Genomic DNA, 23,043 nt, shown 5'->3' with positions numbered 1-23,043 from the left:
TCGGAAATGAACACAGTACGGCGGAATGCGTGCAGGAGTATCGACAAAACGGAGGGCAGTAAATTGGTCCGGCTGAGGCCCAAGGTATTCGCGAGCTGTCTCGAGCTGAATTACGACGGCGATAAAACGTCGAAAGATACCTCGGTGGAGATACAGTTCGTGTACTATCACGGACGCTATCGCGTTGCCGATATAGTACAACTCGTACTGTTAGGTAGTACGAGCCGGCTTGGTACTGGCTACGAATCGAAATGCGAATAATCAAGGTAATGCGAAACTTGGTTGTAAATAGTGATCAAGGTAAAAGCACAATTACAGGAAAATCGATCTTATGTTTTGCTCGGAATAGTCTGCGTTCAAGTTTCTAAGATCTGTTTGTTTGTAGATTCAGTGTAAGGATCTTTCCACAATCCAGCCATTTCAAACTATTCTTAAACAACATCAATGAATAATAGGTCTTTGTTTTGCCTATTTTGATTATTCTTTTTTCTTTAACATTGTTAATTACATAATTTTATAAAAAAATTTAATAAAAAAAACATCTTTCAAAAATTAATATTTTTGGAATTCTTTTCGAGCAATAAAAACAAAAATAATCTGTGTTTTTACTTCTAAAATTTTTTTTTTATTTTTGATTTAATATCGAAATAAGTAAATAAAACAATATTAGACTTCGTAAAATTATTTTTTTCATGAAAAGAAAGTTGAAATATTATGAAATATAACAGCTCATTCGTTAAATTATAAACAAATCGAATCCATTTGAACGGTTCTAATTTGCTTAAAAATGTAATCAAAATTGTCTACCTTAATTTTACGCTTTCTTGGACAACTTTTAACGTATGGTAGGGTCAAAAGGTGGATGATGGACTCGTAAAGCCATGCACACGCGATGACATCTCTCTCTTTCTCTCTCTCTCTCTCTTGCGTTCAACTCTGTTCATATATCCTATCCTTGCTCGCTGGTAGAAATCACGACGTGAAATGAGGTACGTAGAGACAGAGGAAACTCGATGGAGAGGGAACGATCGATAGTACGCGTATCCTACGATTCGTAAAAAGAGCTTTCTCGCGAACTTACATGTATACATTTAAAGATGCACGATCGGTTCATGCGAGGTCGTTAAATTATTGAGCTTTTCTAAGAACATATACGAACCTCTGTAAATTATTTACGACTATCGTAGAGATAAAATATATGTAAGAAATAATATTAAACGTCAAAATAAATCTTCTTTTTATATGACAATAGATGAATAATAAAATTTAATAATTACAATAGTATGAAAGTGATTGTTATATGACATTATAAGTAATTAAATGTGCATCAATTTTCATAACAGATACTATATCTAAGTAATTCATTACGAATGAATACTATCGTACAATTACGTTAAAAAAATTTTAATAAATTTATAACAACATTTTTATATGATCTTTGTTATATTATCCCTATATTATATTTTTATTAAATTATTATATTTTTATTTTTCCACTGATGAAAAATAATATACCTTTTTTAATAGTTTCTTTAAGACCATTAAAACGATTGACACGAGAGTGAGTATTAAAGATAAAGCAGAAATGAACGTTCTACGGTATTTTCAACCTCAGAAGTTATAAATTTTTTTTTTTTAAATCTATCTTTGATTTTTTTTCTTGCCGTTATACTCGACCTCGGTCTTTACCAACTGCAATCGATATCACTTTTATACGATCATATATCCTCTTCTGTCTCGAGTGAAACGATTTAACAAGAAAAATGGTGTCTCCTTTTTCACGATTATTATGAGTTATTTAGATAATCTTTAACGTAAAGTGCCAATTAGTCTTTTACTGTCTTCGGGAGACGGCTCCTCGTGTCTTCTCGTTCGCGAGAAGTCGATCGTAAAGGATATGAGCAGCAAGTAAGAGAGCACTTTTTCTTTACTTTATATCCCAAGCAAACGGTGCCCGTTGCTGCTAGGTTAATATCGAAGTATTCTTCTAAGCTTCAACGTTTATTTTAAGATCTTAACAACAAAATTTCATTTTACAGTTAAAACAAAAATAATCCACTATAGGAACATGGAAATATGAAATATTTAGTTCTCGTTCGAATGGAAGGAATTTTGTAAGGAACAAGATATATATAAACATAAAAAGAGAGATCTAATGTTATTAGCCATTGTTGTTAATTAAAATTCCCCAATTTAGACTCTCTAAATAAATGAAAAAGAAAAAGAGAGAAGTTATTAATATTCATGAGATTGTAAATTGTCGGGATAATCAAGTATCTTCCCACCCCTGCAATAAAGGACTACAAAGTGTTCGAAAATCTTGAAGCGTCCGAAACTTGAAAAGACTAAAATTTATTCATAAAATTGCAGATATTATCCTTGAATATCCAACAAAATGACGTTGTTCAATTGTGTCTATTATCGAACTATTTAGAAAATGTAGAACATGAAATCAACTATGGAAGCATAATCAAAATACTTTCGCAAAGAATTAAAAAAAAGTATAAACGATCAAATTTATTCATAAAATTGCACAAATATATTCCCATTGAATATCCAATAAAAATCATGTTTATTTATTTATCGTTAATATATAACGATTTAAAAAAAATTGAAATCCTTATAATAAAATAGAAAGTACGAAGTACATTGATAGAGTATCATAGAAAACATACCTTAGCTTCGGAAAATTTATCTTCTTATTCTCATTTAGCGTGAAATTTTTCGTTATTTTATTTGGAAGTAGCTATACTCCTTGCAATACATATATATATATAAAAGTACGGTTGTCGCAGTATATATACATTATTAAACTATTACATATACGAGCATACGAACGTAAAGATATAGTGGCAGAGTCGCGTGGCAATATCCATAAAAGGGACCAGAGCAAGTAATATTGCCGGCATCTGTGCAGCAGCAGCCAGCACAAGCGTTTGTTGGTGTGCTAGCTGGCATCGGCTGACGAGAAAAGGAGAGAACGATGGGCGGAAAAGGACGCGGAAACTCTTAGGAAATAAAAGGAGAGAAATCTTCCGCGAAGGTAGGACGAACCGTAGACCGGAAAATATATAGACGTGTAATGGATGTGACACCGCCATTTAAGATCCGCCACACCCTCTTCTTCTTCTTTGCTCTATTTTCTTCATATTTTATTCGCGTTTTTTTTTTTATTCCTGCGAAATTCGAATTCTATACTTATTAGCTTTTTTTTTTTATATAATTTGTTATAACCTTCTTATAATAATTATTTATAAGAAAATATTACAATGCCGAAATCAACGTAAAATCAATTTGTAATATATGAAGTGGAAGACGAAAGAATATTTTCAACTTCCATGTGTCACCAAAATCGTGCTTCGAAGTATGCAAAAGTTTGTTTGATTTATATCGAGGCTTGGATAAAGATAAGGCAAATAAAGAAGAGAAAAACAAAAGGAAGATAAGAAAAAAATCTTTAAGTCGTGATCGAAGACGAGAAGTCCAAGAATCTCGATCCCCCTAAGAAACGTGCACAGAGAGGAAAACGAGAATGGCAGTAAAAAAGATCTGTTTCGCCATTTCGAAACGGTGTCGAGGGGCCAGAATGCATGCCCTTTCTCGAGGGAGATAACGTTTTCGTAAAATTTTCTCTTTATATATATATATGCACGCACATACACATACGCATGCATTAATACACGTGCGATCGATGCTACTTTCGAATGAAATCGAACGTGACCAGTGTTATTATATTTATATATCATCGTGCTGGGAAATTCAATGTCCGTAAAACCGCGAGTGTATTTTCTTTCTCCCTTTCTCTCATTCGCATTGGCTATCACGATTTCTGTAACCTTATTGAATTTCTACAACCCGAGGGAGGTTATCTGGATGACCCATGGTCAAAGATTTCAATAGCAAACCTTTTTTGTTTCTTTTTTGTTTCTGTGAAAATCTATATCGTAAATTTAGTAAACGATTAATAAATTTCAAAGAACACGCGTAACTTCTCCATGAACCTAATGTATTTAAGAGACACTTTCAAATTTAAAAAAATATTATTGTAAGATCATTCTTGTAACTGCTTGAAGTTTATCAAAAATGTCATTTATATCATTTTATTATTTAATATTTAAATTTACACCAAAGATTATGAACAATGTTATTTTTAAATTTACACCTAAGATAAATAACTTGTAATTTTTTATAAATATTCATACAACGTACTTGGTGTCACGATATCAAGGGTGACATTTAAAGGAAACGAAGAAGGAAGAAACAAAGTGTCAGGAGAAGAAGAAAATTAAGGAATGCTCGGATCTCTCGTATTAAAGTGAAAACATCGTCCCTCTATCTACTTAGGTAAGATGGTCCTGAGGGAACACCAGAGACAAAGTCTACATATTTTACGTGGTCGTACGTTTACCAAAATAAATGCTTCACGTAGATTCGTAAATGGCGAGAAGAAGAATAGAACGGAGGTACTGCGAGTTCCGCTAGAAGCTTTTCTTCCTCTTATTCTTAGGATTCTCGCGCCAAGGGTGTTCTCGGAAGAACTAAAAGATTCTCCTTCTATTTCTTGAAAATGAGAATATAATTATCGTCGAATATTCATAAAGAAAGTTATAATTTTTAAAGAAGGTGTTAAGGTATTTAAATAAATGTTCTTCTGTTCTGAATATCTTATGCATTCTATTTTTACTAATTATTTATCTTACGTTATTGAATATAAAATTGATACACAATATATATTTAATACGTGCCTATATTTTATTAAAATTAGTTTTTATTGTTAGATAAATAATAAGATATTACGTGCTATATAACAATAAATAGAATATTTTTACGTTTCTATTGTAATATACACAATATTGTCCCATTTCTTTCGTACTAGTGACATCTTTCGAATTTCTTCAACTCTTTCTCATTTTATTTTCTCTGTCTCTCTTTTTAAACGCAATAGAACGCTAACGCTTACCAAAAGTATGCTCGTAACTTTTACGAGGGGATAGGCAGCTGCCGCTTTATTCTCTCCCTGTCTTTCTTCTGCTCTTTTTCTTTTTCTTGGATCTACTTTGCAGTGGGCAATTAAAGAAAAGCGTCATTTTGGTATACCGGGTGGTGGCTTTCGACAAAATAGTACCGAGCAATGGACCACGACTAATTCTTCTGAACGGAAAAAGAGAAAGAGAAGGAGACTCACGGGTCGTTTTCTTAACGACTTGCCTTCCTTCCTTTTCTTCTTTTACTTGACTCATTTTAACGGTGATCTTTTCTTTTCTACTCCCTCTTTCAACCGTACGATAAAACCTTACTTACGAGGATCACGATTACTCGATCTTTTTTTTTCAATAATTCGAGAGCAATGCAGACGCGCGCGCGCACACACACACACACACACATTATAATAATACGACGAACACAATTAAGAAATGAACTTTCCTTAATATAATCTCTATTATTATTATTATTTCGTTCATTTGGTCGAACAGTATTTATAACGGTATAACTTTCTCCTTGAATTTCACCTGTTAGAATTTATTTAATCACTCGATTTTTCTTTCCGCGACCCTTCCGATCAATTATTTTATTTCTTTTTTTGTCGAGACATTTCTAAACGCGTTAACGAAAGCTTCTCGTTCATATTTCGTCGCTTTTAATAAATACATTACATATACCCGATGTGAGAGAAAAAAAAACAGGACTTTATTTTTTTTCTAACGGAAAAACACCAGGTGTAGAGCATGTAACAAGTTATTATTGTGTAATGTGCAAAAATAAACCAACAATGCATATTAAGGACTGTTTCAGAGTTTATCACACTGTATTAAATAATAAGAAATAAATTCTGATTTGTTTGCAAATATGTGTTCGTTGATGTCCACAAATTCAGATAAACCAAACATCAACACAATACCATACTTAACTCAAAAGGTATATTATATAATATGACGACTCAAGAATATATCTATGTTGCCTCGACAAAGTAGTGTGAGTTGCTGATAGGTAACGTCCGAAACGGCGCCGAGTGCAAAGGGTTATAAATAAATATATATATATACGACTTTGATGTAGTCAGTTGTAGTTGCACATATATCGATCTGTGGTCATCAAACAACTGGACGTTGTCCATCATTCGTTAAAAGTGAATACAGCACACGAGACCGCGATGGTCGATCAATAACGTTATTGATACGTAAAAATAATCAAATGGTTTAACGTCCTATCTGTTCGGCTTACGTTACTTCAAAAGGTTTTTCCTATTTTTTTTTTTTTGCTGTCTCTCTTATTCTTTTCGCAATAACACGTTGGAAATATTTTTCTAGCGAAATATTTTCACGAGTCGGTAATGTTAAACGCAAGATTTGCCGTAATAATTTTTGAACAGCGATAAGAGCATTTTGGAATTAAACGATCCGACTCGTTAATCTTGAAACTTTCGCGGATGTAGTCTTTAATTAAAACCGGTGGACGGTTCCTACGCGAGAAGACGTTTCAAAGCGAAAACTTCTCGGATCTTCGCGAAATCACGACTCCGTTGTAAATAACGGAATGAACGGTGAATCTGATTTACAATTAATTTGACTTGGCGAAAGCTTGAATCGGAACATAAGTAAGAATCAGCAAACGAAGAGGAAAGAGAGAGAGAGAGAGAGAAGAAAATTTTCCTTCTTTCTATCTCTAATACCTACTATCTCTGAATTATCCAAAAGATGCCACGAGTTTTCAGTGCTTAAGAAAACTTCAATAATTACCAGACTGGATTATCGAGTTCTCAAGAGAACGAGAAGTAAAGACAAAAAAGAGAGCAAAGTAGTAAGAAAGAGAGAGAGAGAGAGAGAGAAAAAAAAAGAGATAAAAAATAAAATAATATAAACAGAACGCAAAGTGGACTGTAAACGATGTATAAGAAAACGTAAAAGTTTAGATAACGAAATGAAGTTGAATCTGAGTTAACTCGAATGGTAGTATATATCCTCTTTCTAGAGATTGAAATATCTAGAAAATGAGTTTGCTTTTAAAAGAACAAGAAAAGGAATAGGAATAAGGCGGTTACGAAAAGATAGAAAAGGGAGCAAAATATAGAGGGAAATAGAAAGGAAATATCGTCGAGCGACTTGAATCCTATTATAAGAAAAAAACGATTTACAAGTGTACGATAGAAAGAGATAGGACCTCGTACGATGAACAAATAGGAGATTCCGGAAAGACACGAGTTACTTTATTTAATAAGCCAGGAAATTAATTGCACCGGCTCTTCATTAGATCGCCTTTCGAGAGAGGAGAAAATCAACGAAACCAAACCGGCTCGGTTGTAGGTACGCGAGATCGCGATTACTTCGAACGTGACAGGAATTTCTTCCCATTTATTTCACCTCATTCCTTTCCGCACTTTACCTTGCATCTCGCATACGTCGATGATGGAAAAATCGAACGAATGATACTCCACGTAGACGTAATTACTTCGAAAATCACCTGTTTTTATCCTCTTACTCTTTTTACCAGATCAATTGGTTTTAACTACTTGAAGAAATTCGTCTTTCCTTTTTTACGAGAAATAAGAGATCATAAAAGAAGGAAAAAGCCAAGGAAAAAAAAAAGAATTACGTCTCCGAGTATTTAAACCGACTTTAGTATTCCTCAGGATATCCTCCGTTATCTTCTACGATTATCTTATACTAAGCGAGACAGAAGTAGTAATAGTATTTGAGATAGGTTAACTATCCTCGATAATAAGATAAGACACTTTATAGGTGCGTGGTATACAGGGTGTCCGAGCAAACGAAGGCTACCTAAATATTTTATTTGTTTTTAATTATATGAAAATTGTTTAAGACGTGTTTTTTGATTGATTTCAAAAGAAGTATATCATGGACAAACAACAAATTTTCTTCTAAGGTCATTTTTTATGGATACTGTATATTTACCCTACATAAGCGTGTATTTTTTTTTATAATACTTTGTAGCGGGTGAAAAGATATATTCAAATATATCTGTATCATGACCTTCAATGTGATAAAATTGTAAGACTCTAAAAGACACGAAGCTAATCACAATATGTCCTAAACATTTTTTATATCATTAAAAAAAAAGAAAATATTTAGGTGGACTCCTTCAGCTGGGACACCCTATAGATTTGCACACATATATATCTTTTCTTCTATCTCTTATCCGACGTTACTCTGGCAATTCCAGTGTTCAATTATCGAGAGGTTAAGGAGTATGAGAGTACTAAGATAGAGAAATAGAAAGGAAGAAGAGGAAAAGGTCGAAGTTAATTTTCAGAGTCATAGAACCATTCTTCATAGAATTCCTGAGTCCCTAGCTTGCGAATAGTTTCCGTAAGTGCATCATGACTCTTTTCTCTCTCTCTCTCTCTATATATATATATTTTTTTTGTTTTGTTTTCATCTAACATACTAAAAGACGAAGAAGAGTCTTTATTAGTTCAGCGAGTCTTTCCTCTTTTGCAATTCTTCGAGAAACACAGGAAACGATGTATACGGATAGATGAGATAGAAGAGAAAGAGAAGTAAGAAGAATAAGAGGGGAATAAAGAAAAAAGGAAATGATCTTGGCCCTCCCAATTTTACGGACCACCTCGTCCACTCGGCGGTCCGTGAAGAAGAAACCAAATTGAGGCCAATACCACCCTTATGCATTTGCTCGTCTTCCTTCTCCATCACCCTTCATCAGCCCTCGGTCAGTTTTCTTCTTCTTCTTCTTTTTCCTTGTCTTTTTCTTTTTCTTTTTCTTCTTCTGCATGCATATTACCAGTCTCGAGAAATCCTCAAACGCTCGAATCTTTTTCGGTCGAGGAATCTTGGATAGTCGGACAACGACAATTCTCATTCTTGTCAAGACAACCACGTACGAAACATGCGAAAAGAAAAACGACGTTGATTGGCATGTTACGACGAATCCTCAACGTTTATGATCATCCTCGAATTTTTCCAAACGAGAATGTTTCGCGTACATATATGTTTTGACCAAATAACTTGGAGAGAGTATTTCTACGGAATTCGTGTACATATAAAGAAAATTTCATCGAAAATTGAATTTGTTCAAGGAGAAGAAAGGAGGATAGGAAGTCAACGTGAAAAATTTTCCCTTTCGTCGTTTCCGATCGTCGTTCATCGTCATCGAATGTGGTAGAAATATACAAGAATATATTTTATCGTTTAAAAGTATCGTCTTTATTTCTATCGACGAGAATCCTAAAAAAAAACTAAAACAGAGATTTTCTTTCCTATTTCACGTATTACGATTTACGATTTTCTTCCGTTTTCTTTTTCGAAAGGAACCGTTTCAATAAACGCGGAACGTATAATTTTTGAGAGACATTTAAGAGATAGAAAACTTTCTTGACAAGAAACGGTGAAATGGCGCGCGAAATCTAACGGGATTTATGATGTATATAGCATTTGTGGCTATATAATTCAAGTGGTTATATTTCATTTTGTTGGATTTTTTATAAAGAAAAATTTATCATTTGTTACCTCTTTAACGTCTATTTCTTCTTTCCTTCTCCTCTTTTCTTTTACCAAATATGACAAAATTTATTGATATTTGAAGCCATTCACATGCTTCAATACAAAAAATAATATAACATCGTCATACGATTTATTATCAAACGTCATAAAAATTATTTTCATTTAATAATGTTAAAAAGTCTAATTATTTAGGAAATTTATTTTAAATATATAAAATTGGATAAAATTATTTAGATGAAATTAATCGCTTTAGCTCGTAAACAACTTATTTGTTAAAATATGAAACTATTTCGTTCATCAATGTAATAATATAAAGTAAAAGCTTTAATAGAAACGTCTTGTTTCCAATTAACGTGGCTAATCGAACTGTCGTCGTTATTCGATTCAAATATCCAATCGAAGTTCGTCCAGTCAATTTCTAACGTCTACTAAATCGTTTTCTTGAAATTTAGCGATGCAGATAATAGTCTAAGATATTAATCGATACTGGTTATTATATTTTTGATTACGATTGAAAGTTTTTGATATTATTATCTGTTTCTTTTTTAATTTTTATTTATCTGTCTTCTTCTTTTTTGTTAAAACGAGGCTATGATTAGACCGAAGATTGGAAAATTGGATGAGTTTGAAGATTAACTTTGGTTGTATTCGGGCGTGCAACGATTTCCTTTATCTCTTTCTCTTTCTCATTATTCTAACGTACTCTGCAGTAATTAATCCGAACGATTATACCTGGCCGCATTGTTCGAGGCATCAAATTAATTGCGGGAACGTTAAACCCCATCACGGAAAGGAGAGAACCGCTTGAAACTTTTCGGCCCCTAGTGACTTCATCCCTCGGCGACATTCAAGGTTAGAAACGGCGGGCCTCGTTTCGTCGAAACAAGATTTAGTCGGAAACTTTTTGAAGAGTATTTATATTATAGGGAGAAAGAAAATACCGGTTAAACCAAGAATTCTCTAGATCCTAATCACCTTTTGTTCTTATTCTTTTTGAGAAAATCACGAATGTTAATCAACTATATAAAATTATGAATGAAAACTCGTTCGTTTGTTGATTAATTAGATCGTCGATTTTCATTCGAATGAAATCAAATATCAAATATAATATAATATAATGTAGGAATGGAAGAAGTTCGAAAGTGAAAAGTGTACATAAACATAAAAACAAGGGACGGTTAAGACATAGATGTTAGAGAACAATCATTATTGAATATGTACGTAGATATTTCTAGAATGGTTAAAGATGTTTTTTTCAAAAATAGAACTGTACAAAATGTTGTCTCTTTTGTCATGTTATAAAGAAATGAAAGAGTACGTGAAGTAGGGATTTCAAAAGAAAGGGTAGTTTTAGATGAAATACGCCGAAAGGAAAAAACGATAGTCAGTAGGGGGGGGGATGACGTGTATAGATGTGTAATGAAAGAACGATACGAGAAGTTAAAAGTGTGAGAAATTGTAAATAGTGTTTTTGCGTAAAAAAGTATGACGAATAATCTTGTTAAAAAGTATGACGAGTAAAGATAGTTTTGTTAAGAAGTACGACGATAGTTTTATTAACCGCTTGGCTACCGTAGGGTTTTCACAAAACACGATCGAAAAAAGCTGAGTAGTGCTAGATAATCGTCAATTGTTTGTATCGACGAAATGCGCTAACATTTTTTGACATGAAATCTAAAGAGCGCGAAAGCGGCCCGTGGTAGCCAAATGGTAATTATTATTATAAGGAAATTGATAATTATAAGAAGCGAGACGATTATTAATTAAAGATTCAATTGATTATAGACACAATTCTATCCAATTATATTTTTAAATAAATATATATATATATATATATTTCCTTTCATCTTTCCTTAATTCCTAAGGAAAGATAATAAGCGATTATTAAATAAATAAATGAAACTTAAAAGAATCCTACAATAATATAATATAATGTAATATAAAATAATACAATAGTAAAAATGTTGTAATATTTTTAACGAGTACTCACCATTCGCGTGAGCAGCAAGAAGATCTCTCAACTGTTGCTGGCCAGTGGTCAATTCTACGCAGCTGACCCTCACGCTAAATCTGGCACCGGTTCTCTGACGTTGCTCGGAAATTCCACGGAAGAGCCACGCTATCGCGCACGGAATTGCGCCCAAAGTGTGGCCTGCCTCAGGGGTGCCCAACATTGTGTGAGACTTGCCTGGAAAAATAAAAGCACGTTTCTGTCAATATCAACGGATATTTTTTGTTTTTTTTTTGTTTACATTTTTGTTATTCTATTGCTTTTTATTGCTTTTTATATAAACATTTAATTTTGTTTCCGTGAATATAAATTCTTTTAATATACCAGCTCGTCAATTTTTTTTTGACATTTTTAAACGTCTATCCAGTGTTTCTCTTTTTCATGTTTTTATTATCTACGAAATATCGTAATTATCTTTTATAGTTAACAAAACAACAAGAGGATTAAAATGAAATATATAAAGATTTAACTATATCGTTATATTCCTTTTTACGTTGTATTAAAAACAACCCTCTTTTATTCAACTTTACTAAATACTACGGTACTAATACTATTAAAAGTACACTTATCGTTAAATACAAACGTTTGTATGCAAGCATTGTCATGATAAGTGAGTCGTTTAATACGAATCGCGAAACGTGACATTAATTCTCGTTAAATTCTGATTAAAAACAAATAATATAATAACAATTTAGAAACTATAATAAATAAGATAAATAAAAACGTAACATAGATTATACTAATCAAGGAGAGAGACAGCTCGATTTTCCTATTCAGTGAAAATTCAATTAACGCCGATTGATGCAGTGCGAGTGCTCAACTAGCGTTCGATAGATGCAATAATTGCGATATTTGATTTGCGGTACGCTGTGGAGTTGCGATTAATTTGTTTACCATTTAGTGGGCAGATGTAACGCGTGACAATGAACCCCAAACGGTGTCGATGAGTCGAGAGACCAATGACGATATAGCTCATCGTTTCGTGATTGGTCCGTCATAACGAGCCGCGGTTTTAGAGTAAACGCGCGATTACACCTTCTGGTAATTGTGAATTAAAGCTCGCGCAAATTCGGATCAAATACAGGCTAGTAAAATCATTTTCATTGAATCAACGTTGATATGGGATACCATAGGTGTGAGTTTTAAACATGTCATTTGATTATCGTTGACAATCATTATTATTATTTTTATAATTATCTCCTTGCCATAATAATTTATCAAACATTTCATTAATTACTTAAATATATTTCTTCTATACGTCCCGTCGTCGCGAGTTTTAATATTAACATAGTGGATGATCGGTTGGTTGGTCGTCGGTCTCAAAAGGGTAAGAAAAGTTTTCCGAGTTTTCTGGAAAGATCGACGGCTGCCATGGCAAACGTTATTGATAGGGAAATAAAAGCGCCTTTATTAAAATCATAAAATAGTATGATAAAGTGAGAAGGATGATGAAATGCGAAAGAAAGTGTGGTAAACGAATGAACAAACGAGAAAAAGAGAGAGAGAGAGAGAGATTGGAACGAAACGAGGGCTGGAACGGTAACAGTCGAAATAATGGAAAAGCAGGAACGCCACCGTTGAATCTTAAACGTTATTTAATTGTCTTAATGTAAGACGGTGAATTATGTTGTTATTTAATTAGAAAGACCGGGAAACGTGCCGTCTGCTGGTGCTTTCGTAGGATAAACTCGACGGTTGCCTGTACGTCTCGGTCCGTCTTCTTATTCTTATTATTATTCTTCTTCTTCTTCTACTACTACTACTTTGTCCAAAAACTTTTCAACTAGAGACTCAAATTCTTCCTAAGCTATCCTTTTACCAACCTAAACTATCACCCTCATACACGACGAAGTTCTAGCAATTCAAGAGAAGAATTTTATGTTAGTGTAATTATTATACGAATTTTATCGAATAAGTTATTTTCTAATAATACTTTCAAATTCTTTTTTTTTCCCTTTTCTTTTTATTTTTTTTCTTTCTTTTAATAAGGTTTTTTTGGTTTCGTTTGTTAATCCATCGCGATTGATCAAACGACAATACTTTTTCTCTCGAAAAAAGTAATTTGTTCGAAAAAAGTGAAAAATATTCGACGGATAAAGAAAGAGAGAAATAGAGTAGATATAGGGGATGATATTGAAAGAGAAAGGAAGAATACACCATAAGAGTTATGCACACTGGAGGGTAATTAGCAACGCGTTACAAAGTACAAAGTGGACTTATTGTTGCGACTCTGTTTGCGACACTCTTTCTTCCCTTCGTTTTTCTCTTTCTTTCTTTTTTTTCTTTTTATTTCTATCTATCTGTCTCCTCATCCTCCTCCAACACTGCTCCCAACCCTCTCCACCCCTCCCCTCCTCCTACCGTTGTTCGTTCATCCACTTTCAGATTTTTCGTGCGACAAATGCTGCACAGAAAATCTGTTGCTTTGAAAGTTCCATCGTTCAACCCTTCCTTCTATCAATCCATCTCTCTCTTTCTCTCTCTCTCTCTCTTTCTCTTCCTACATACCCATCACCACTTGTACGAACATTTCCGTCTCTTCCTTCCCACTAATTTTTTTACTCTATCTCTTTCGTTCTCTCTTTCTCTCTCTCTCTCTTTCTATCTCTTTTTTATTCGTCTCTTCCTCTTCGTATTTTTCCAGTCGTGTTACTCCGTTCTTTTTTTTCTTCCTTTCTCTCTCTCTCTCTCCCTTTCTATTCTTGTTACTTTATTCTCTTTATCGTATACACAGTACTTTTTACCAATCCACCAACGTCACAAATCTCACACTTGGTGGATTCCATTTCGAAAATTGTATACATTCGATTACCCTTCTACCTTTTTCTTTTACAAATTTTTCACATTTTTTTCCATGTCGCGTAAATCTTTTCTTTTTCTTCAATTCTTAGCTTTTCTTTTTCTTTCTTCTTGTATCTTTTATTCGATTTTCCTTTTCTCTCTCTCTCTCTCTCTTTTTTTCTGTATTTTTCTTTCTACCTTTTTTCGTTAGAAAATGTTAGACACCCCGGCAAAGAGTTAGGGCTGTTAGGATATAAAAAGGAGAAACGAGAGTACCAGCGAGAAAACTACGTTTTCTTTCGTAGCAAAGATTAAAAGCGGTTTGCTCGAGGACTCGCCTGAAGTATCTCGGTAGGACAGCGAGTGCTCGAAAGTTCGTTTACTTTCCTTTTTTTTTTACACTTTTCTTTAGCTATCACCGTAACACGCACGACTACCTGTCACCATTTTCTCTGTTTCTCGACTTTAGTTTTCTTTTCTTCTTTATTTTTTTTTTTTTTTTTTTTTTAATATATTACATAGTAGCCGCAGCATTCATGAAATCTATATCTCACGATAATCTTTACTGTCATACTTTAAACTCTATCCAAGGAGCTTCGAAAATTGATATAAGCTTACCAGGTGCCTTCGTTAAAAGCGACCTAACTTTTCCAACTTAATAACACCGGGAATGAGAATAAAAGAGAAAGAGAAAGAAAGAGAAAGAGAGAGAGAGAGAGAGAGGAGAGACTTGGAAAAGTTTGTTGGCTTTTCAACGACGATTAATGGTAAAGTATAAATGCGGATAGAAAATCCGACTTACACTTTATTATTATAATAATTATAATACAATAAGAAATATGCCACTTCACGATCATATTGTCGTTTTATATATATATATATATCTATATATATCCGACAGATTGATATTCAAGAAAATACTTCGTCAAATTTGTGCAATAGAACTAAGCAGAAGTTAATTAGAATACCAAAGAGAAAATATGATGTTCAAATTTGTTCACGTTCTTTATACAGTCCAATTAAAGTACGTTAAAAGGAAAAAATAAAAAAAATGAAAAAGTCTCAATTCGATCATGAAGAAGACTTTCGTGAAATGCGTAAAAAAAGAACGCATAAAAGTCACTAAAGGAAATCGATTTCAGAATACTTCAACGTTAGAATCGATTGAGTTAAAGTATTGGAATGAGTAAAAGAGAATCAGTTCTGAGGGGAAAAGAATTGTATATCCTTAGTTGAAGGATCGATAGGATACATTTGAAAAGAAATGTTCCTTTCTGCGATTATTCTCGAAGACAATGAACCATCAAATTTTCTTCCCTAATTGTAAGAGCGAGAAGGAAAACGATGCTTATAAACAAAAGTCGTCAATAGCATTCTTATTTCATATATATATATATATATATGTATAGGTATATATCAATATATTATAATATAAAATAAAACAATACAATTACAAACTAATTATCGATTAAGAAAAAAAAAAAGAGAGAAAACAGAAAATAAATGTTAATGATTATTATCGTAATACTGTTCGACATAAAAATTCACCTTGTAGGTAGGTACCGGGCAAAAGAAAAAACTCTGCGTGACTTGGGTTGAAAATGAAAACATCGATTTCAAACCTAACTGTACTTTAATCTTCCGCGTGAAACCCATTTTCCCGAGTATATCGATCTCACTGAACATTCGAAAGCAAAGTCAAAGAGTACCACCTATGCACACGAATATGCACGTATATACCTATATATATACAATACTTTAACCTTTCAACTCGTGAAACGTCAGCCTTCACGATCTTAACCCGATATAAATTTCTAAGAGAAGGTACGAGGAAAACGTAGCCACTGAAAATGATTCTCTTTCTCTCTCGTTCTTATATGATCGACAGTAATTTAGTCTAAAAGATCCGCGTAGTAAAGAAGTCAGACGGTAAAAGCGTGGGTGTAAGTTTAACAAAGTTTAATCAGAGCCGATGGTAAGTTTGCCATAAATCCTTCGAGCCTCTAAGAGTTCCTCGTACTTCTTTCTCTTTCTTCTCTTGTTACACCGATAGGAATAAACGAGAAAGGAGATAATCTCTGGCAACGTGCGTTAAGATTCGAAAGGTACAAGGAAAAGGAGCGTGTCCTAGTAGCATACATTATCCTTTACCTTTTCATCCCTTCGTTTCTTCTACCCTTTCTCCACTCCCTTATAACCCCTCCCATTTCCGTCTATTCTCGGCTACCTCCTCTAGGAGGTGACTTTTACCCTCGTATTCTTTTTCTCCTTCTATACTTTCTCTTTTCAAGAATTTCGTCTCTTTCTAGTCGTGCTACACTGGTACCTTCTCATTCCACCTCTCTTTCTCGTCTCCGAGCTCGCATAATCGTGCATTTGCATGCAAATTCGATATCACTACTTAAAATGTAAAACAACCCCGTGTTCTCTCTTTCTTTCTCCCTCTTTCTCTCTTTCGTCTCTTCCTTGCAACGTACTTTTCCTACTTCTACTTCTTCTTCTTCTTCTTTTTCTTTTTCTTTTTCTTCTTCTTGTATTCCTCGTTCATTTTTCTTTTTCCCTCTTCCTATTTTATGTTAAAGTGAATAGAAAAGAGCTTAAAAATGTGACAAATTGGTGAAACGGAAAAAGCGTCTTTACGATAAAAATAAATTTCTCGTTTCTCCGAGTTAAAATCCTGTAGAATTTCCTACTATTCCATTTTATGAATTTGATTTCATCGAATTAGGAGAGTTCACGGATTTGGATTTATATCGAAACGGAGAAGGTCGTGGATTTGACGAAAGATCGATCGTACAAGTTGATGAAACTTTCGTGGGAAATTTGGAACGCTAACAGGATTAGTTTGGAGAATCGAAACGTTCTCAGGATTATGCATCGACTTGTGATCGGATGTCGAATCGAGTATTCGTGGTTTCGTTATTCGTCCTATTTCCATTCCCATTATTTTCCAAACTTGTTCAATTTCCTTCGTAAAATTTAAATTAATAATTAATGAGTTCGTACAATTCACGCAGATCCATAAAATTATGACGTGTTATCAAAAACGAGAACTAACTCTCAAATTTATTCCAGAGAGATTAAAATTTTGTAAAAAAAAAGAAATTGCAAACAAAAGGGCGAGAAAATGTATTAAAAAATTAAAAGAAAAAAAGATATGGTAGATAAGAACAAGGTCATTCTAATGTGTTTGTTGAAAATTATTTTCTTTGACGTCATCCTTCATGCATAACAATTATGTTTTGTTGTCGCAAAAATGAACATCTACGTGGAAAAGAAAACACACAGAGATAAAAACACATCGAGCCATGAAATATATATTATATGCGTATACCATACTACTATGTACGTATATACATATATATTTATCACTCGAGCTAATCTTCGAAGTGATAGTCGTTACATAAGATAGACGTAGCATACATTAGTATGTATGTGTATGTATGCAGTACGTGTCGTGTACTCTTGTAACGTGTACCACGTCGTTGCTGAATGGTCGTCTCTCTTGATTAGACGTTGCCAGCGATGTTTCGGTAAATATTTGTTTACATCTCTCCGAGAATCTATTCTGCTTTGTACGCAGATAAGAAGAATGGGATACAAAATATATGACGTTTTTGTATTAAAAAAAATCTGAATAATAGATTTCTTTTCAAAAATATCGATAAAAATAATTATCAACTCAACAATGCGCGTTATAAATGCAATTTTTAATACGCAATAAGATCAATTTTGTGATTGTATCAGTTAGTACTTAACCCTTTGAGTGCTGAATACTTTTAACTGAAGTATTTTATAGGAAACGAATAGTTTACTATAACTGCGACTGTTTCCGTTGATTAATATTATTAACACCAGATCTAATAATAAATTAAATTTAATAATTAAACTTTTTGTTTCTTAATATAATTTTCATATAACAAGACTCAAAACAATAATCACGCAGAACATTACATTATTTTACATTCATATTGACAAACACGTATATACGTTTATAGACCACACTGGCAATTTTTCCCAAACGCATATATGCATCTATACCAGTCAAAGGGTTAATTTTAATTCTATTTAATATTCACTTAAGACAGACGCGAATTCGTACTTACCTAAACCTGCATGTCCATAACAAAAGAGGCAACCATCCGTACCATTGATGACAGCGTGAATGACATCGGTAAGAGCGCTCGAACAAATCTCTGTCTGAAATCGTAAACACCATAAAGTCAATATTATATTCTAATACACCTTTCGACAATTTCATATTATTCTGATAATGAGTATAACGAAGATCGAATTTCATATTGAAGAAAATATTTAATTTCCATGAAGATAAATTGATTAAGAAATTGCTTGATTAAAAAAAAAAATCGCTTTTACTTTACGAGTAATAATATTTGATTGGTCAGAAAAATAAAAAGACTTTTTTCTTACGAGAAAAAGGAAAAGATAAAGATAAAGAGAGAGAGAGAGAGAGAGAGAATGAGGTATGAATTTAATTGAATCCACCCCTCATTGTAGCCAGAGCAATCCTCTATGTTTCAAGGAGACGACACGATAGAGGGAACGGGAAGAGTAGGAGATGATTCGTTCGGAAGAGCCAAAGGAGGAAGAAACTGCGTCATCAGGACACTCGAGGATAATGACGAATCGCGTAAAGTGTTTAAGAAAACGTCTGCAGGACGGTTTAATAAACGCTTGTGAGGTCTCTACTCTCTGTAAAGGCAACGGGGGGAGAGTGTTCCAACAGAGGGAAGAGTGAGAGAGGAGGATAGGGAAGAGAAGGGAGGGGGGTAGGAAAAGCGAGTTGTTGGTGGAGTGTCTTTGTTTGATTCTAATATATTCATAGCCTGGAAAAGTCTTTTCGTAGCTAAGTTAGAAGAGTGTCTCAACCCTCGTCGTCGTTCCTTTCTCTCTCATTTTCTTTTTATTCCACCCTTAACACCAGGTTCGGGTCGGGTCTTGAACGAGAATACGATAGTATCGAGATTTTAGAAAGGTTATAAGAGAGACAGAGAGAGGGTTGGGAAATCGGATGTAACGACTTTTACGTACGATCTGTCGACAGCATCGAGGGTGTTAAGGAAAACGGGAAGAGGAGGGGAAGAAGGGGGGATGAAGAAGGAGTCGGGTGTTTGGTTAGAATCGAAAGGGCCCTCGGTTCCGGGATTCCGCGAATTTCCTCCGGAAGCAGTCGTGAATTTCCTTTGAGCCTGCATTCGATGTGCGTTGAAATCGATCGATATATATATAGAGATATGTATATATCGACTATGTCTACCATTAGCTCTCTCTCTTTTTATCCTTCTCCTTTTCACGACTATCTTTACTCGACTAATGTTCGAAAGGGAGACTCCAGGAGAAATAGAACGAAAGAGAAAATAGTACAACCACATCGACAAGCTTTCAAAATTGAGGAAGAAGAAGAAGAAGAAGAAGAAGGACGACGATACCTCGGCCGAACGAGATTGAAATTTTCCTGGACCGAGAATCGGATGAGTCTTCTGACTTGGAATAAAAAGAGAAGAAAAAGAAAAAAGAAGATGAAAGATTCGAATTACTGTCGATACCTACGGGAAGGGTATCCTAACTCTGGTCTGAAGATATAACGGAGTAGAAGAAAACATAAATATCAAGTTTGAATTATTAGAAAGATGGGGAAAAAATTGTTAAACAAACGAGAATACTTGAATACTCATTTTTTTTCTACTTTCAATCGAATAAATAATTTTTATATAAAAAAAAATAAACGTTCGATGTTAAATTCGAATAAATCTATTAACCGCGTAAAAAAAATGAAAGAAAAAAAATTGACAATTAACTAAAATCGTAATTTTTAATTAAATCTTTCGTAATATATAAAGGAACGAGATCGAATAACAAATATTTTTAATTATATACGAATAGGAATGTAGAAAATATCTAATATCTAGCGATGAAAGCAACAACGACATTCATAATTATAACGGGATCATCCGTAGGGACGTAATGCAAAGCAAACACATTTCGCAGGTAGCTGCACCCTCGAGAGATCCACGGCACTTCCCCTCTTGGAAGCTTCGCGAAGCGACGGCATGACGGTTAATGAAATACGTGACCGAAGCCTCCGTCATAATCTCAAACACTTGATTCCATGCTCGTGCGGTGGGAGAAATTGAGAGAGACGGAGAGACAAGGGAGAACGTTTCGACCCTCGCTCTTGTCTTCTCTATCTCTCTCTCTCTCTCTCTCTCTTTAACACGAAAGAGGCTCGTGCCCTCTCACGAACGACGCTGATTTGAAAATTTACACGGTTCAATCGATCACTGCTTCACTTTCGAATTGTCAGTATTCCGTATCGAAATAATAGAATGTCATTTTCATTTTTTTTTATTTTAATCTATCATCGATGATCGATGAGAATTTGTCATTAATTAAATATCATACAATGATTAAAATGATTGAAGTGATGATAAAAAAAAAAAGAAAGAAACAAGAGAGCAGTATAAGTTTGGAGATATGAAAATGAAAAAATAAAAAAAGAAATAAAAAAATGGAAAGAAAGAGAGATAGATAGAGAGTAAATGGACTACTACGGTGTGAGTTACAAACGATTCTTCGTACGTAGCTCGTAGAAAAGCGTGTCGTCGGCTTGGATTCAACTTGCAGGGCGCGTTTTGGTAACGCAATATTGGCGCACCAGAGTGGAATACCAATAGCGTCAGGGGTTAGCTTGACTATAGAAGGGAAAAGAGAAATAGGGTAGGGAGAGACGATGTTCGAGGTGTGGTTCACCTTCGAACGACGAACGTGGCTTCTATCGGGGCTCCCTTATTCTTCCACCCCTTCTTCTTATATACTAGTCTTTCTCTCACTCACTCTCACTCTCTCTCTCTCTCTTTCTCTCTTTTTCTTTTCCTCTTTTCGTCTTTCTTCCACCCTCTGTTACGACAAAATGTAAAACCCGTGTCGAAAGTTCGAAAAGAAGCTGCGACTCGTGGAATTTCTTCCTTCTCGAAGGGTAAAAACGAAAAGAGAGAGAGAGGGTGAGAGGGAGGGGGAAGGAAGAGGGAGACCCTTTTAATGCTTGAAAATAATCGAAAGACACCACCCCTCGTAGTAGTAAGCGAATCTCTTAATTTGCAAGTTTCCAGATGTCGAAGAAAACGTTCGTCCTACTCGCGAGTAGTAGGACGAACGTTTTGTTCCTTCTTCGTCGTCTCTTTCCGTCTCTTTCTCTCTCTCTTTCATTTTCTATACTTCCCCTTTCCTTCCTCCATTACTTTCCTTTTTCTCTTCGCTTCCTCTCACGGGAAAGCATCGTATCGCGAGCTCTCAAGCACGAAGCCACTAAATTGAGCGGATCGAGCAAGCGAGCGAGCGGAGAATTAAGGAATTACCTTTCTTCGCTCGATTACCATCATACGCCTTCGTAATCAGCTTTCGCCTTCTGCATAGGCGAAACACGTCTCGCGAACGTTAATGAAACCACTTAGAAGAAAAAAGACAATAACTTTCAAGTAGAATATAAAAATTAATGTCGATTATTCGTTAAACGAAATACTTATAATTTTCTTACACCGTTATTAAGGATTAAAAATGTGACAATCATTTTTTTTGTTTCATTTTTAAAGAATACGAACTTTAAATAGAATAATTTTTAGAATTTAATAGAATATGTATATATATATATATAACTTTTATTAAAATAATTAATTAATTATTTGAAATTATGTGTATTCGAAAAAATTTCTAAAGTAATTATACTATTTGAATTTATATCATTTTTATTTATTTCGCGAATAGTACAATAAGAAGAATCTATAAAAAGTTAATCAAGCATTTCGATATACCCTTAGTAGAAACAAAATAAAAATTAATTATTTATAAAATAACTAAATGAAGTTATTTCGTTTGTTTTAATTTTATTTTAAAATGATTTAACTATCATTAAAGAAAAATCATCGAAAGATAATTATTAATCTTTTGTAAAGACGAAAACTACATATTGTTTGGATCGATCCAGGCAAAGTTTACGATGATCTCGTAGAGTATGCGAAGGAAGAGTACCTGCTTTCTCGAAGATGCAGTTAAATTTGCATATGGATAAGAGAGTGGAGATAGGTTCCTCGTCGTAAACCGCAAAGCGTCTCAACGACGAGAAGAGGATGATTCGACGTTCGTTGAAAAGCGTATCGAAAACAAACACCCTTCCTCCTATCGTAGAAAGAGAGGGATGCATTCCACCCTCGCCGTCAGTGGTACACGTGGCGAAACATGGCATCGACTGCGCCGGTACTGCTTGTATTGTGTGCGAATATAAAGAGAAAGAGAGAGAAAGAGAGAGAAAGAGGAAAACATACACATAGATACGGACAGGAAATTCCCTTTTCCGGAATTCACGAGTCGATAATTCCAAAAATTGGATGCAATACGGTCGACGTCCGGTTTTCCTGTCGACGTTATTACATACTCTGACTGTTATTCGCTGTAATTATAAATAATTTCACGAGGGTAGTAATCTCTCCTTCTACTTCTGCTTCTCTATCTTTCTCTCTCTCTCTATCTCTCCTCCTCTGTCTTTATTTTTTTCATTAATTATTATCCCGAACGATAGATGCGAATTTTGAAAATAAATATTTCCTAGGCAAATAACACTCGTCAAAGGGAAAATGGAAATAAACCTTAAACAACAATTTGCCCTGGCTAGATATATTGGGAAAATGATATTCAATGAGTTTACTTCTTTCGATACCGTATTTTTTAGATTAAAGTTTTTAAATATTCATCATACTTCGAT

At 34.1% G+C, this 23,043-nt stretch overlaps 1 protein-coding gene across 4 annotated transcripts in view; it reads right to left on the bottom strand.

Moving 5' to 3' along the window:
• LOC122516567 (kinesin-like protein CG14535) overlaps positions 1 to 23,043 on the bottom strand; it is a 227,040-nt gene that overhangs the window by 7,960 nt on the left and 196,037 nt on the right. For all 4 annotated transcript variants that reach the window (XR_006303602.1, XM_043634478.1, XM_043634480.1 and 1 more), the window contains 2 exons: positions 18,374 to 18,467; positions 11,466 to 11,663 (listed from right to left, as the gene is read on the bottom strand). Coding sequence is in view for 3 of the 4 variants with exons in the window: in XM_043634478.1 (XP_043490413.1) it covers positions 11,466 to 11,663; positions 18,374 to 18,467 (292 nt within the window). In the remaining variant the exon portion in view is untranslated. The remainder of the gene's footprint in view (positions 1 to 11,465; positions 11,664 to 18,373; positions 18,468 to 23,043) is intronic.

This window comes from Polistes fuscatus, unplaced genomic scaffold, assembly GCF_010416935.1.
Source record: "Polistes fuscatus isolate 324 unplaced genomic scaffold, CU_Pfus_HIC Scaffold2, whole genome shotgun sequence".
Taxonomy (NCBI): Eukaryota; Metazoa; Arthropoda; class Insecta; order Hymenoptera; family Vespidae; genus Polistes; species Polistes fuscatus.
The sequence above is the reverse complement of the archived record's forward strand: the minus strand, read 5'-3'. Positions and strand labels throughout refer to the sequence as shown.